At 47.0% G+C, this 15,312-nt stretch overlaps 1 protein-coding gene across 1 annotated transcript in view; it reads left to right on the top strand.

Annotated features, from left to right (window-relative positions):
* The first annotated feature begins 2,330 nt into the window (after positions 1-2,330).
* CMTM4 (CKLF like MARVEL transmembrane domain containing 4) overlaps positions 2,331-15,312 on the top strand; it is a 37,150-nt gene continuing 24,168 nt past the window's right edge. The window contains exon 1 of the mRNA XM_050978855.1: positions 2,331-2,988. Within this exon, the coding sequence (XP_050834812.1) occupies positions 2,803-2,988 (186 nt within the window). The 5' untranslated portion in view covers positions 2,331-2,802. The remainder of the gene's footprint in view (positions 2,989-15,312) is intronic.

Here is a 15,312-nt window from a genome sequence, read left to right as displayed (position 1 = left end):
GTGCTGGAAACTCACACAGCCAAAGTTATCTGAGAGCGATCTGATCCGCAGGGATGAATGCAGTGACCTTTTTCCTGGATCACTACTTCTGTTTACATATTGAACGTTGACTTTTTTTCCTTCCCGTGCTGCAGAGCTGAAAAGGTGCCGTATCAGGCAAGAATGTGTGTAAAGGATTCCTTTGCTAAATGTTGGCAGCAGACTCAGTCAGCCTTGCCAAGTCAGTCCAGCCCACCCACCCACCCAGGAGCATGCCAGGGATCCGAGCACAGCCTGGCCTGGGTGTGGGCTCTCCTGGCAGGGCTGTGCCCTGGGCGCTGGGACACTCAGGACAGCTGGGACCAGCCCTCCTCTTGCCCCAGAACACCTTGCTGGAGCAGAGCTCGCTCTCTGTGCTCTCCCTACCCTGGGAATTGGCTGCCCAAAACCAGATGGGTGCGGTGTGTCTGTGCCTCCCAGCACCCCCAAACTGCTCTCATGATTTAAATACATTTAAACTTCATGTTCTCCACTCCAGGGGAGAAGGAAGTTACTAGGAAGTTTGCAGAAGGGTGTGCTGGAGGAACTAAGCAAACAGCCAGAATAAACATCTCCTACCACCTCACCTTTTGCTACACCACTCAACCATCTTCCCCTTTTGTCCTTCTTCAACACACCTTTAGATTCTCTTTCAACACACTGATGTGTTTTGGTTAGAATTGCAAAAGATTGACCAAAATACTCACTGGATGTTTCAGAAATGTTTTCCTTACTTAGCTCAGGATGGTTTTCCAGAACTGCAACAGCAGTCCTTCAAGATAAAAGTTAAATGTCTCTTCAGCTAAATATGCATAACTTGTGTTCCTGAAACAGCCATGGAGCCTTCAGTTACAATCCAGAGACGCTCTACTAAATGACAACCACATATTGTGAGAGTTCTAATTTCCCTAGAGTTATACAAGAACTGAAATAAGAGACTGTAAACACCTATTAGTCCAGCCCTGTGCCATAGTGGGATTTTCCCCTTACATGATTTCCTATTGTTAGGCCAGGTTCATGTGACCTAAGCAAGAGTTACCCTCTTTCTCCATGCTTTGCTCATGTTTTCCTATTTTTGTTATTCCCTGCCACTCACACTTCGCCAAAGGGCAATGACTTTCTTTTACACATCTCCCAACTCTTCACCTTGCTTGAGAATATTGTCCTCACCCTGCTACACAGGGTGTAGCAGAGAAGCTGTGGAAGGACTTGCACAGTCAGCTGCAGCTCCAGTTAACCAAGCTGTGACTGTTAGTGGTGAACAAACCCCTGACTCTTTCCCTGGTTCTCTCTCCTTGCCCCTCCTTCTTTGGAGATGTTTATTCAGAGGCCAAATGAAAGAAGAAAAATATCTTGAAATTAAATTCACATGTACAGGGTAGAACCTATGAAAAGAGGGATCAAAGGGGTTTCAAGGGAACTGAAAGGGAGACATGAGTAGAACACACAGGTAACTGGAAAGGAAATCCCCAGGTGGATAATCCACAGTATTCATGGAAAACGGAACTGTAGCAGTCAGACTCTTGGAGGCCAGAGGAAGATGCTAGAATTGTTAATGTGTTAAAGTCCTGTAACGTGGAACAGGTGACAGTGTAGACTACCAGTGACAAGAACAGGAGCACGGGTCTATCAGAGCCTGGCTGATAACCACGGCACATCACAGGATGCAACACGGAGCAACTGAACTTCACCGTGGTACACAGAGAAGTACGGCTGTGTTAAAAAACATAACTTAGCTGCATTTCACTCATCTGGATTTGTCAGGTTATGTTGCAATTTGTCCTTAAGTGTCGTGACATAGCACAAGGAAAAGCGCCCCCAAAACCTGATTCAGAGCCAGTCAAGGCTGCGTTGGAAAACGTCACTGTTTCAAAAGACAACACTCGTAGAAGAACGGCGCGGAGGTTTCCGCTGCCGGAGCCGCTCGGGCGCAGTGTCAGCGCAGGGGCTCGGCCGTGAGCCCGGGGCAGGTTCCGGACCCCGGAGCCTGCTCCGAGCCCGCCCCGCGAGGGCCGAGCTGGGGCCGTGAGCGCACCTCGGTGCCAGCAGCGGCCGCAGAAAGCCGAGCGGCCGCGGGCCGGCGGGGCAGCAGCAGCGGCAGCAGCAGTAGTAGTAGCACCAGCAGCGGCAGCAGCAGCAGCAGTAGTAGCACCAGCAGCAGCAGCAGCAGCAGTAGCGCCGGCGGCGGCGCGGGCCAGAGCGGGCGCGGTACCCGGGGCAGGTGCGCGGCCCTCCCCGCGGGGCGGGCGCGGCGCAGGCACCGCCCGGCTGCGCGCCCTCCGGGGCGGGCCGTGCCCGCCCTTTCCGCTCCGCGCAGGGGGAGGAGCGGCTGCGCCGGCGCCGCTCGGAGCTGAGCTGCTCTTTTGGGACCGGGACCAGCACCGGGATCGGATCGGTACCAGAACCAGAATTGGGATCTGGACCGGCATCGGAATCAGAACCAGGACAGCGGAGCCGGGAGCGCGCCCCCGAGCGGCGGGGTGGGCTGCGGCGGTCAGGGCTGCGCGCCCCCGGCCGGGGCACGGCTCCGCATCGGGACAGCGCAGCGCAGCTCCGCGCACCCTGCGCGCCTCTCCGCACCGGGGCCAGCACTCCGCGCCTCTCCGCACCGGGGCAGCGCTTCTCGCCTCTCCGCACGGCAGCCTGGCCCCGCTCCGCGCGATGCTGCCCGGGCGCTCCCCGCACCGCTGCGCCTGAGGCGGGAGCGGGGCGGCCATGCAGCCCTCGCTGCCTTAGCTGAGCTCGGCCCGGAGCCCGCGGCCAGCCCCCGGCAGCACCGGCACCATGAGGAACGGCGATGACCTGGAAGGCTTCGACGGCGAGGCGTCCAGCGCCTCCATGATCTCGGCGGCCAGCAGCCCCTACCAGCCCACCACGGAGCCCGTCAGCCAGCGCCGCGGGCTGGGCGGCCTGCGCTGCGACCTGGACTACCTGCGGGGCACCTTGGGCCGGCTGAAGCTGGCCGAGGTGGTGAGTACCGCGGCGGGGAGCGGGCGGTGTGAGGGCGGGCCCGGCCGGGCCGTGCGGCGCCGCCGGGGCCGCGGGAGCGCGATCCACCTGGGCCGTGTGCCCGCGGAGCGCCGGCGTGCCGAGCGAACCGCTGCGGGGCCGGGACGGCGCGGCACGGCGGCTCGGTACCGGTACCGCACCTTCAGACCCCGCTCACAGCGTCCCGCTGCCCGGGGCCGCCTCCCGGCCGTGCCCGGGGGAGGCTCCGCCGCTCCCCCGTGGGACCCGCCCGGTGCCGGGTGCGGAGCGCGCCGGGCCCGGGATCCGCCCGGGGCTCGCCGAGCCCTCGCTCGCCTGCTTGCCCTTAGCGGCCTGAACTTCTCCTAAGTGTACCGAGTAAAAAGAAAGAAACCCTTAAAAAAACCCCGAACACCAAACGTGAGGTTTTGTATTGTGAAATTAAACGTGAGCTGGGTTCGTTGGTGTACTCTGGACACCTGAGCTGGTTCAGTTTGATGGACCCCGTGCAAAGCTTGGACCAACCCAGCAGTGAAACACGTAATAAACACCAAAGCATTTTAGCAGTTTCTGTGGTGCTGGTGCTGATGTTTGCCTTCATCTGATCTGCTTTCCAGGTCACTGTGATATTTATATTTTTCAAATCAAAAAATGTGTTTTTCAGGATAGTAGGAAAAGAGGTATTTTATGAAAATGGCAGTCAGCTTGAAATAGATTTTAAAGTAATTTCTTACAGGGTGCTGCAAATTCTTGTAGCTTAAACAAGTTCTTTGAGAAGTGTGATGCCAGAAACATTTTAATATTTCGTATTTATAACTTTGGCATTTAAAACCACTGCTGGTTAGTACAAGGCAAAACTTGCACATACAGGTTTCATGAGAAACACATTGAAAATATCCTGGCTTCAGCTGCACACAAGTTTATAGATGATTTTGGTGATGAATTCATTTTTTATGAATGCCCAGTAAAATCCAGGATTTGGAAGTGTGATTTGTTTTCATCTCCTCAGTGCAGGGTAGGATCTGTGCTCTGCCAGTGGTAGCAGTGAGTGTGTTAGCTCAGTAAAACAACAGGGACCAGCAGTGTGCGCGTTGTGTGTGTTCAGGACTGGAGCCAAGGGATCTGTCATCACTGTGCAACATCTACCTGTCTTCGAGCTGTTAAAAACTGTCCATGTGGTGGAAATCCTGGGCTGGTGCTGCCTGATACGCTGAAATAATCCGCCCTCGGGATTTTTGTTTCAGTTCCTACTGCAGATCCTTTCAGCAGTACGCTAATAACCGTGGCAAGTCTTGTTAAAAACCTGTCATTAAAATGACTAATTACTGATTGTAACCGAATCCTTTATTGTTAAATCTGACTTGCTTGGAACAAATCCCAAAGATACATGGAGTGCACCTCATAAGTTTTTAAGTCATGTAAAGAAAGATGGGGGGAAAACCAAGCTCTGCTGGAGTTAGAGAGGTTTCCATGTCCCTGCACAAAGACGCTGCTGCTGCCAGGTCATCGTTGGACAGATTGATACTTGCAGAGCAGTGTCTTGAGAGGAGCTGAGCTGTGCTTTGTGCCTTTTTCATAAGAACGATCTGAGCTATTTCATGTGGTTCCCAGGAATGTATGAATGCAGAGGGGCAGCAGTTAAGAAGAAATTAAATTACCTAGTGTAGGGTGGAAGGCTATGCACCACCTCAGCCTGGTTACTTGTACTCAAAAACCTCCTCATTCCTGGTAATGGAAGAGCAGACTACTGACATTTGCAAACCAATGGAAAACTGAGCAGTGTTGGAAAAGAAAGGAGAGAGAGCACATTCCACTGTCTACTTAGGTTGCTTATTTGCCAAGTATAATTATTGCAATTACAATATTCAATAATGCCTTTACAAAAATACCGTAGGAACTGAAATGTAACAAAGTCTGTGGTGCAGACCACTGTCTCTTAAAAACAAGAAGGAACTCCTGACACTGAAACATTACAAAAATGAAAAAGGCAAGTATTGGTTAAGATAAAAGTCTAAGTCTATTACAGTAAAAAAGAATGTTACAGGAAAGATTACAATGCATGTGCTTCATTTAGCATCCGGATTTATCTTAAAATACATTCATGATTGACAGGCAAAATATCAGCTCGAGGCAAACATTGCTGCTGCTTGTTCTAATCTTTGGTTGAAGGGCTTCCCACAAACTGCCCTGTGGTGCTGAGGGAAGGAAAACTGCTGCTCTCTGTGGCTTGGATGGCTCTGCTTCCAAATGCCCATTTTTGACTGTCAAAAGCAGAAGGAACAGGGAACAGGGAAAACCCAACATCGCTTAAAATAGGTGTAAGGCTCTGTTAATTTGTTTTAGATTTATGTTTATGGATTCAAAGAAAGAGGGTGTTACAAGAGGGAAACCATGATGACATTGTAGGCATATGGAGTAATGTAAGTGCTGCTAGAGGGGACAATAGTTTTAACTCATTAATATTTCAAGAGAATATGCCCCACAGTGCCCTTTGAAGGGACACCAGTATAATGGGTTATGATGATGTTTCATGTATGGTATCGTGCAGCTTATTTCTCAGCCTTGCTTTGGTTTTTGCTAAGTTTAGATTTGGTTGCAGACTGGAAAACGACAATTTAGGGGTTACATCTCCTCTTTATGGCCAAGCTGAAGAGTTCCTAGTCCTTGGCCAGTGGTCAGTAATAGCAGTGTGAGGAGCAGTGGGGGAGTAAGGGAAAGGGCCCATGTGGAACAGCTTAGCTTTGTAATGACTTCCCTGATTTTGACAGTGTTGTTGCCAGGTAGGTGAGCTTTTCAGAAAGGAGTCCTTTAGCTGTCTGTCAGTGTTCTGTTGGAAAAGTTGTGTGTGTTTATTGGGATCTGTGAGGGAACTACTGGGGCTGCAGCCATAGCCTCCTTACAGCAGGAGCTTGGAGGAAGGTGTGGGGAGTGTTAGACCAGGTCAGAAAAGGAGTGTGCAGGGCTCCTGGCACCTGAGGGTGTCACCAGACAGGTGGGAAGTGACACACAGAGGGCATGGAGGGAAAGGGAAGGGGAGAGTGCTTAAGGTAGCTTGGAGCTTTCATGTTTGGTTTGTGCTTTTGGTTTTGTTCTCATGGGACTTTGATCTCAAAACGGAGGTCAGGGAGAAGCCAGTGCATTTGTGTGCTAACCAAAGAAATGTTTTTCCTTTGGAGAAGTTGTCTCTGTTGACTTCTGACATTTAAAAGGAGCAGTACCTTTTCTCATGGAAGGAGTGAGAGGTGGCTGTCCTTGGAGAGCAGAGCAGGAATGTTCTTTAGGGTTTATTCTCATTTCTTTCTGGCATGAATTTGTTTCTCATGCTTTTGAGCGCTTTAGTATTTCCCACAGAGACTGCTGTACAATGATGAAATGGATATCACTGGAAAACTTTGCTATGGATGTCCTCAAGTGATTTGTTTTATTTCAGTTCTTTCTCCTCATTCCCTTGAATTTCCTAAGGACCGTGTCTCCTTTTCCTGAGTGTGCTTGCTGAAAAAAGGTGTTTACTCTGGGGAGTCAGGAGGGGCCTATTCTGTCATGCCAGGGAGATAGCTGGTTAGGAGGTACCCCCTCTTTGCTGGAAATAGTTTCATTTTAGATGAGACTGTCTGCTTTTTTCTCTGCCTCTTCATTTTAATGTTCAGCTTTTCAAAATGCATTATTATTATTATTTTTCCTTGGGTATTGTAATTCTGCACCTTCAAGGATCTTACTGTCATTAAAGCTGGGCATAGACACATTTCCTACTGAAATTCCCATGGCCAGTCGTGGCTGCCCTTTGTCTGCTGCTCAGTTTTTTTGGGAGTGTGGCTCCAGGCTTGAAGGAAAGGAAAACCAACAGTTCCTGTTGGCAGCCTGGTTGGTTCTCATTGGAATCCTGCCAGGTTTGCACAGGTACTGATATTTAAAGTAACTTTAGCAGCTGGGCCAGTGGGTGTGAAGAATTGTGCCAGGTCATTTCCCGTGCCATTGGCAGCAGTTAGGAATGGTTTACCTGGGATCACAGAGCAGCCTTCTGGTGGGAGCTGCGAGAGGCAGAAACCCTTTAGCATGTGCTGAGGGTGGGTGGCATCTATGGTGGTTGGCGATGGCTTCTGTGGTTCAGACAGACCTAGACATTCTTCTCCTCGTGGGTTTGTTCCAAATGCTACAAAAATCCATCAGAGATTCCTTTTAAAGAAGATAATAGTTCTGCTTGGGAGGTCTCTGAGCTAGAGATGCTGATGAGTGCCCTGGGAAGTATCACTCCTTGCTTGCTCTTGTCTTCTTGTCTGGAGCATTTGATATTGCCAGGGGAGGCAGCAGTTTGGGCTAAATGAAATCTGGTGGGAATAGCAGTTCAGATGTTCACAGTTTTCAGAATAAAAAGTTCCATCTTCATTGGTGGAGAGTAGCTGTGCATTGAAACAAAATTGTTTTGTGGCTTACTGTCACGATACATTTCCAGATTCAGAAGTGGGTTGCAGAGGCCAGGACTACAGTGGAACTCTGCCCAGTCAGGTTCTGTTGAGATGAAGAAAACAAAATTCAGAAGCCAGGAATGCACGCCTGCATGGGAAATAAGACTATTGAGAACTCTCATTGTTAATTATATTAGAAAATTAAAGTAATAATATTTATGTTCCAAGGAATAAGCTAATTGCTGACTGTTAGAATCTGGTTGAAAGTATTCTGAGGTGTTCATTAATCTCATATTTAGTTATTGCTTTCTTCTTGTGTCTTGAGCTCAGCATCTCGGCTGGAGGGGAGGGTTAGATGGAGCCCCCACCCTCCCACCTGTGTGTGATGTGTCACATCTGAGGGCCTGTCTGGCTTGGCTGCTCTTTGCCCCTGCAGTGCTCTGGGTGTGATTCCTGACTGGGAATTGGTGGCTGGAGCAGGGAGCCGGGTGCTTCCCAGGCAGCTGCCCTCTGTAACTCAGGGAACTTCCAGGGAACCGCTGGGTCAGCGTGAGTGAAGGGAGATTGCTTTTGCTTTGGTTGTGGTGGCCTTTGGATTTCTGTCAGTGGGGTGTTAATTCAGTTCCAGGATAGAGGGCACTTGGGGGGATGTTCCGAGGAGGTCACAGCAGCCAGGCCATCAGTGCTGGTGTGAAGCACTCGGTGCTCCTGGTGAAAAGCAGAGCACTGCAGGAGACACTCAGAGGGAACTTCAGGTCCCTGGCAGCCCTGTACCTTCCTTTTTTATTCATAGGTGGTGGTTTCACCTTAAGGTTTAGTTCTCTTCATTTATTCTGCACTTTGGAGGGATAGAAGCCTTCCTCCTTTTTTCTTGCGGTTTTAGTTGCAGCAATTTATAGCTCTTGGTTCCTGTGCTAACACTGCCCCTCGCTGTAACTCCTCCTGACCCTGGTGCCCTCAGCCAGCCCTGTTTGTGCTGCACGAGGCAGGGCAGAAGGGTTTGGACAGTGCTGGACAAGGGGCTCTCAGAGCCACGGCCTGAGCAGAGCTGGCCTTTGGGCTGGGTCCCACCACTCTGCAATGTCACTTTTCCAGACACTTCTCTTTCATCCCAGGATCACACTGGCAGTTTGTAGTCACTCTGTGATGATCTGCATCGTCCACCTTTTTATTTTCTTACATTCTCCAAACAATGAATGTGTGCTGCTGTAAGAAATTGTGGTTTTTTTCTGTCATGTGCTGAGCTTTGATTGTCAGTGGCATTTGTAGCTGCTTGTTCAGAAGATGTTGAGTATCACAGCAGACACTGGTGATCTCTGGTCTTTGGTCTTAGAAGAAGGCTGTTATATCATATTGAGACGATCAAATTTGTAATGCACAAATATGCTTAGAAATAGTTTTCAGGTGTCTCTTCAGTGCCTCTGAAACTCTTGACTTTTCTTCAAATAGATTTCTCTTTAATTGTGTATCTGTGTTGGTGTGTGGTGATATTTTTATCCTAATATTTACTGTGGAAGAATAGTAAGATAATTCTGTTTAGGTTTGCTTTTTATTGTTTCTGTGAACATCTAAAGAAATGACTGCATCCGTCTTCCCACAGAATGGTAAATGGGTTTTGATTTCTTTCATGGTGTCTCTTAACTACCATCTGGCCATGGTCATATCTTCCTGCCAGTAAACTCCAAATTCCTGTTAATTTCCCTCTTAAGATGGTGGAATTGTTTTTAAATTCTGATTTCAGAAGAAATTCCTACTATGTCTGTACCAAGTATGCTGTGTTTTTTCCCTTCCATAATGAACCAGTGCAATAGTAATAGATGAACTACACTAATATAGTTCTCATGGTATTAATAATTGGGAAGCTATCTTTACTTCTTGTAATGTTTCTGGTACTATCTTTTGTTGATGAGGCTCCCTAGTGATTTAATTATCATCTTGAGATAAGAAAGACAAGGACTAGAAATTTAAGAGGTTGTAACATAATCAGCGTTGGAGGAATCTGTTACTTCTGGTGAGAGTTAATGCATCGTTTTGCAAAATCAACTTGCACACTTTCCAGTAGCCATCATCATCTGTGCTCAAAATTGCATTGCATCAAAATCTCTCTTGCTTCAGGACCTTGGCAATTAATTTTTTACTGAAATTTTGCATACAAAGAAAACTGAATGCACAGTGAAGAGGCATCTTGATGCCATAGGATTTTAGCTTTTATATTTTTCAAATCCTGTACTGTATTAGTGTTAAAACTCCATATAGAATGTTAGTTAAATCTCTTCATGTTTTGGTCAGACAAACAATTCCTTTAGGCCTGAAATTCAAGGACACCCTGCACCCTCAGGCCCTGAAAAGTACAAAAAAAAGTGAGTTGGAGGGGAGGAAACTGGGGGAATATGACCTCATTACCTGAAGCTGTAATTGGAGGATTAACCCAATACGTAAATTGACCAAGCTTATAACTGACTGGAAAACTCCATTGTCTGTCTTGGGAGTAGCCCCTCCCAGAGGCTTTTGACGGCCCAAAATGTGCCTTTTGAAGGTCTTTAATAAGTACCTACTTTTATTCTTTTAACCTTGTCCAGCCTCTGTTCCAGGTAGCCACTCCAAGGCATCATCTGAGCATCATCAGCTGCTGTTGTTCTGCAGTGCTGAAGTCACCACTTATTAGAGCTGCAATTAAGAATACATTCTTATTTAAAAAAAAAGAAAAGTCACCTAATTCTCAGATGATTTGCATAGTTGCTTCCAAAACATGGAAGTGATGTTTAGGTTTCCCTGGAACTTGTGCCATCTGCTCCAGAATATGGGAGGAGCAAAGCAAAGGCTGGACAACAGCAAACTGCTGTAGAATAGGTGTAAGAACACCTGGCCATGAGTAGAAAAAAGATGGGTCAGAAATATTGCTGGCAACGGGCAGAGAGGTCCTGGAGCTGATGTAGCTCTCACCCAGAGTGAGAGACCACTCACAGTCCGCAGTGGGGGCTCAGGTGAGCAGAGATCCTCTCATGTTCTAATCTCACTGTGTGCAAATTAAACTGGGAACTATAACTCAGAGTATCAGATTGCTGACTGTGGTGTCTAATGAACTGTAATTAAGGCTCTGGTGTGCAATGCCTTAGCTTGTGGAAGAATATGATGCATTTTTACCCAGACAAGCCTTCCAGCATCCAGTTAAACTTCTCTTAATGTGTAACTTGATATTGAGGTGGTGATGCTTGCATGTCTTTAAATTTTCTTTAGTATCTACATTCCCAAAGTGTTCAGGAAGTTGGAAGTGAGCTGACCTGGCTGGGGTTGTTTGCTTCATTCAGGAGAGCCTGAAAGCCCAGCAGTGCCAGTGGGCAGGAACATGTCCTGTGCTGTGTCTCAGTTGCATGAGGTGCTGCTTCTGCTGTGGCTTTCACTGAAGCTAACCCAGGGTGTTTTCAAATGCTGCAGATCTGCCAGTGATACGTCATTGCTCAAAACAGGTCTGGCAGCTTTTTTCCAAATTATTTTATGAATTGACTACAACCATTTCCATATTAGGAATTTTCTGTACTTTTGTACATTTTTGAACTGAAATACTTGTGGCAAGAAAGCAATGAGCATGGTTGTGAATATTATTCAATGCTTAGGTTCTCCAAGTCTTTAGCAATCTGTAGCAACTTCTGTCTCAGGAAATTATTTTCATGCTAGAAATTACTTTCATGCTAGAAACTGATACTGCCACTTGAATGTCGTGAATAGATTAAATGGCTGTTTGATGACAAGCTCTTCTGAAAGAAACTAATTGTTGCATTTAATGCTTAGAAACTTTTTTATCTAATGTAGATTAAACCTTTTGTTAAGCACAGGGATACTTAAAGTAGAGATGCTGTTGTAATTAGTAACATTTTGAATTGCTGTGGTGCAGCTGTGCAGCCCCTGGTGTGCAGGGGGTGCTGGAGGTGAGCTCTGTGCTGCTCAGAGCATCTGCAGGGGCACGGCTGCTCTGCACTGCAAAACACCAGATGTGCAGCTGGGCAGGGGCACAGGGCTCTGTGCTGCTCTGGGGAGTTACTCCTGCACCCCCTGTGTCAGTCAGTCCTGCAGCCCTTGTGTCACTCTGTCCAGCACCCCTGTGTCAGCCGGTCCTGCACCCCCTGTGTCAGCCGGTCCTGCACCCCCTGTGTCAGTCGGTCCTGCACCCCTGTGTCAGTCAGTCCTGCACCCCCTGTGTCAGTCGGTCCTGCACCCCCTGTGTCAGTCGGTCCTGCACCCCCTGTGTCAGTCGGTCCTGCACCCCTGTGTCAGTCAGTCCTGCAGCCCTTGTGTCACTCTGTCCTGCACCCCCTGTGTCAGCCGGTCCTGCACCCCCTGTGTCAGTCGGTCCTGCACCCCCTGTGTCAGTCGGTCCTGCACCCCCCTGTGTCAGTCGGTCCTGCACCCCCTGTGTCAGCCGGTCCTGCACCCCTGTGTCAGTCGGTCCTGCACCCCCTGTGTCAGTCTGTCCTGCACCCCCTGTGTCAGTCAGTCTGACCAGCACGAAGGCCCCTGCGTTCCCCAGTGCAGCTGGCAGGGCTCTGCCTGTCCTGGCCACATCTCTGCATTTAGTGCTCTCCTTCACCAGGATGTCTGCACTCTTTTTGCCTTTTAAGGGATGGCATCTACGGGGGCCTTCGGGTTACAGTCTTGGGAACGTTGGGCTTGCAGGGACATTTTGCACCATTTCCTTAAACAAAAACAAACCCAAAAAACTTCAATGGATTCTGTAGGACTACTTTAAGTTCTTGACTGTTTCCTCATTAAAATTCCTTTCTTGGCTTAGTAATTGTGGGATGTTTGATGTTTACTCATAGTTGGGATTAAACGGGGTTTTAAAGGATTCAGACAGATTCTGATAGTGATAAAATAGAACTTTCACTTTTTAAAATAGCCAAATAGGCTAGTTAAACTAGAGGCTGTGCAGACCAAATACTTGTCAAATTTTATACTTATAGCTTTACTTCTTAAAACTAATAAATTACTTAATTTATCTGTTTGTTACCAGCTTTACAGTACTGTGTTTTAATATTGTTTTGACTAGCCAGGTTTCCAGTACAGGCTGGCCTGTGAACATGGATGGGAACATGAAGCCAGTTCAGAAGTACTGATTTTTTTTCTTTTTTAAAAGCTGAACAGAGAATTCTCATGAGTGAAGCAATAGGGATTTTTTGTACTTCATTTAAAAATCACACAAGTAGGATCTCAGAAATGTGCTGTATTCCAGCAGAGTGTGTGTGCAGCCCCGAGACAAGAACAGGGCAGTTAGATCTGCCCATTTTGTTTAAATAGCAAAGGTATGATCAGCTCTGTGTCCTTACAGCTTGACTTAATGGAAAGTGCCAGGAAGGGGAGTGGAGAGGGCTCTGCAGCCTTGCTGGGAGGCTGGGGAGGGAAAAGTGGGGGCTGTGCTGGGAGGTACCTCCTGGGTGACCCACACAGGTGTTACGGACAACTCAAGAATGCTGATACAAAACTGGTGACTCTGCTGACTTCAGTGACACTAACTATTAAATTAGTCTGGAAGACCAATAGGATTTAGCAGTGATTTTTAAGGAAGGTTTTATTTCCCTGCTTTGGTGCCTGAAAGTGAGGCTTGCTAAGGGAGCTGTTAAGCTGGATTTAGTCTCCATTTTGTTACCTGTAGCCAGTTTTTAGTTTGTGTTGCTATTGTGGTAAAGCCTGCATGAGTAGGACTATAGCAGCAAATGGGACTAATGGGAAAATATTTTATTCTTCCTTCTGCCCCCACTACTTGCAGCTGGCAGTGGCTGAAGAAGATGCAGATGACTCAGTGCATACAAAATTACATTCAGTGTGGCACCAAAGAAATGTGTGATGGTTTCTTTGACCTATTTTTGCCTGTCTTGTTGAAGAACATGATATGCAAATGCTGGTCAGATTGTGATAAAATTAGACTTGAAGAAACCTAGCTGGGTAGTCGTGCTGTTGAAGAATTTCCACTCACTGTTGTGCGAGTGCTTTAATTATGGTTTTTATCAGCAGCCTGGAGCCCTGTTCTGAGGTCTGGCAGCACTGCAGTGGTTTGTGTGCAGAGCTCCCTGGGCTGGTGGCCTGTCCCTCTCTGCTCCCTGGGGCAGGCAGGGGCACACTGGGGCTTCTTGAGAGAATCTGACTGCCTGACCTTGGTGAGCTGCAGCTGCCTCTGAGGAACCTGCCCTGTCTGGCACCAGGGAGCATTGCTGGCAGACCAGCTTGTGGGGCTTGGGAATCAGAATGGCTGCAAAATCTGCTTGCAGATGCTGCCAGAACGAGTACTAGACAATGAATGGGAAAACTGAGCCTCAAATAATGGGATGTGGTAAAAAAGGGGTGAAGAACCATCTACCTCCTTTAATTTCTCTGTTTGATGACATGTACTGTAGATACAAAATAAACCTTTCTATTTATGAGTTGTTCACTTTGCTGGGTTGCTCAGGAATTAAGTGATTAATGCAGAATATGAATGGGAAAGTTAAAAATATGAGACTCTGCTGGGATTTTGTTCATTATTGTCTTGAAGGACCTGTTGCTTATGAAAATCTGGGGACTGGAGGCACAGGTTCCTGTGGAGAGGAATTGGTGGGAGAAACCAGTTTATGTTGGGCTTTGTTTAAAGCATGGCTCTCTGTTTGCTCTTCAAATTACCTTTCCTGTAGGGTGGGGTTGCTAAAAAACAGTTGATGGGCTTTTGTTTATGGGACAGGTGGCACACTACATTCATTTTTATCTAATCTGGAAGGTTTGTTTGAATCTCATTCAGATTTCAGTGGGGGAATGTCATGTGCCTAAAACAAAAAGCTCCTTGCAATGTGCCTTGGCTTCAGACGCTGTTCAGTGATTCATTTGGTCAACTGCTTATTGGATAAAACCTAAAATGCATCTAAATCAGACTATTGTGGGGGGGGTTCATTGTTTTTATTTTCTTAGAAAGAGCTATATTTGTTTTATCTGTCAAAACCTACTATGTGTTTAATGATACTTGAATGGAAATTGGTTTTGCATTTATCTAGCAGATAAGAATGTTTGTTGTATAAGTGTGTCCAAGCAATAACAAAACTCTGTACTAATGCAGTTAGCAGGAAGTAAGTCACCACATCATGTCTGTAGCTTTTTTTGTTCTAGATTCTATGATTAAGTTCACTTTAAAAATTGATGCATTTCTGGTTTAGCCAATTGAGAATTTCTTCTGTTCACTGTAGTTGAATTCATTTTTTTTGTAGAGTAAGCCTTAGTTTTGATGTCATGAAAAAAACCATCATTCTGTTGTTGATTTTGAGTGTTGATTACCCTCAGTCTTAAATATGACCCTTTCTCCTAATACACCATCAAAATGTTTCAGGCCTCAGCAATATGTTCTGTATTTAGAATTGGTCTTCTGCCTAAACTGAGACAGGGAAGTCAGCAGTAGCTGAATCTTAGGGTTATAGAAAACTGCTGGAGGTGGCAAAAGATCAGCTGATTTAGTAAAGATTCCACAATATTTAATGCACTGGAGTTTTGCTGCATTACAGCCAAAAGTGAATTAAGAAATAAAGAAAACTTTGCAGCTCCGTGTAAAACACTAGAGGTGCAATGATGATCTGAAACTCCTATTTCTGCTTTTATTTCTACCATCACCAGCAAAACCAGATCAGAGGTGAATTGGGAGGCCTGGTTGAATTTCTCTGGGCTGCTTTGATTGTTTGTGCCATTAGAGCACAGTTTAGTTTACCCAGGGTGCTGGATCACTGGTGGTGCTTAAGCTTCCCTCTCTGGTAAGTGTTGTTTTCCTAAACTTTCTATTTTGCAGGGAAATTTTAATGCTGCTGATTTAAGGCCCCTTGCAGCCTCTTACCAGAGTTAATAACACTTTTCATGGAGTCCTGAGGGTGCAGAGCAGGAGCAGGCGGGAAATCAGTCATTTTTTGCTTAGGGTAAAAGA

Source organism: Serinus canaria, chromosome 11 (genome assembly GCF_022539315.1).
Source record: "Serinus canaria isolate serCan28SL12 chromosome 11, serCan2020, whole genome shotgun sequence".
NCBI lineage: Eukaryota > Metazoa > Chordata > Aves > Passeriformes > Fringillidae > Serinus > Serinus canaria.
The sequence above is the reverse complement of the archived record's forward strand: the minus strand, read 5'-3'. Positions and strand labels throughout refer to the sequence as shown.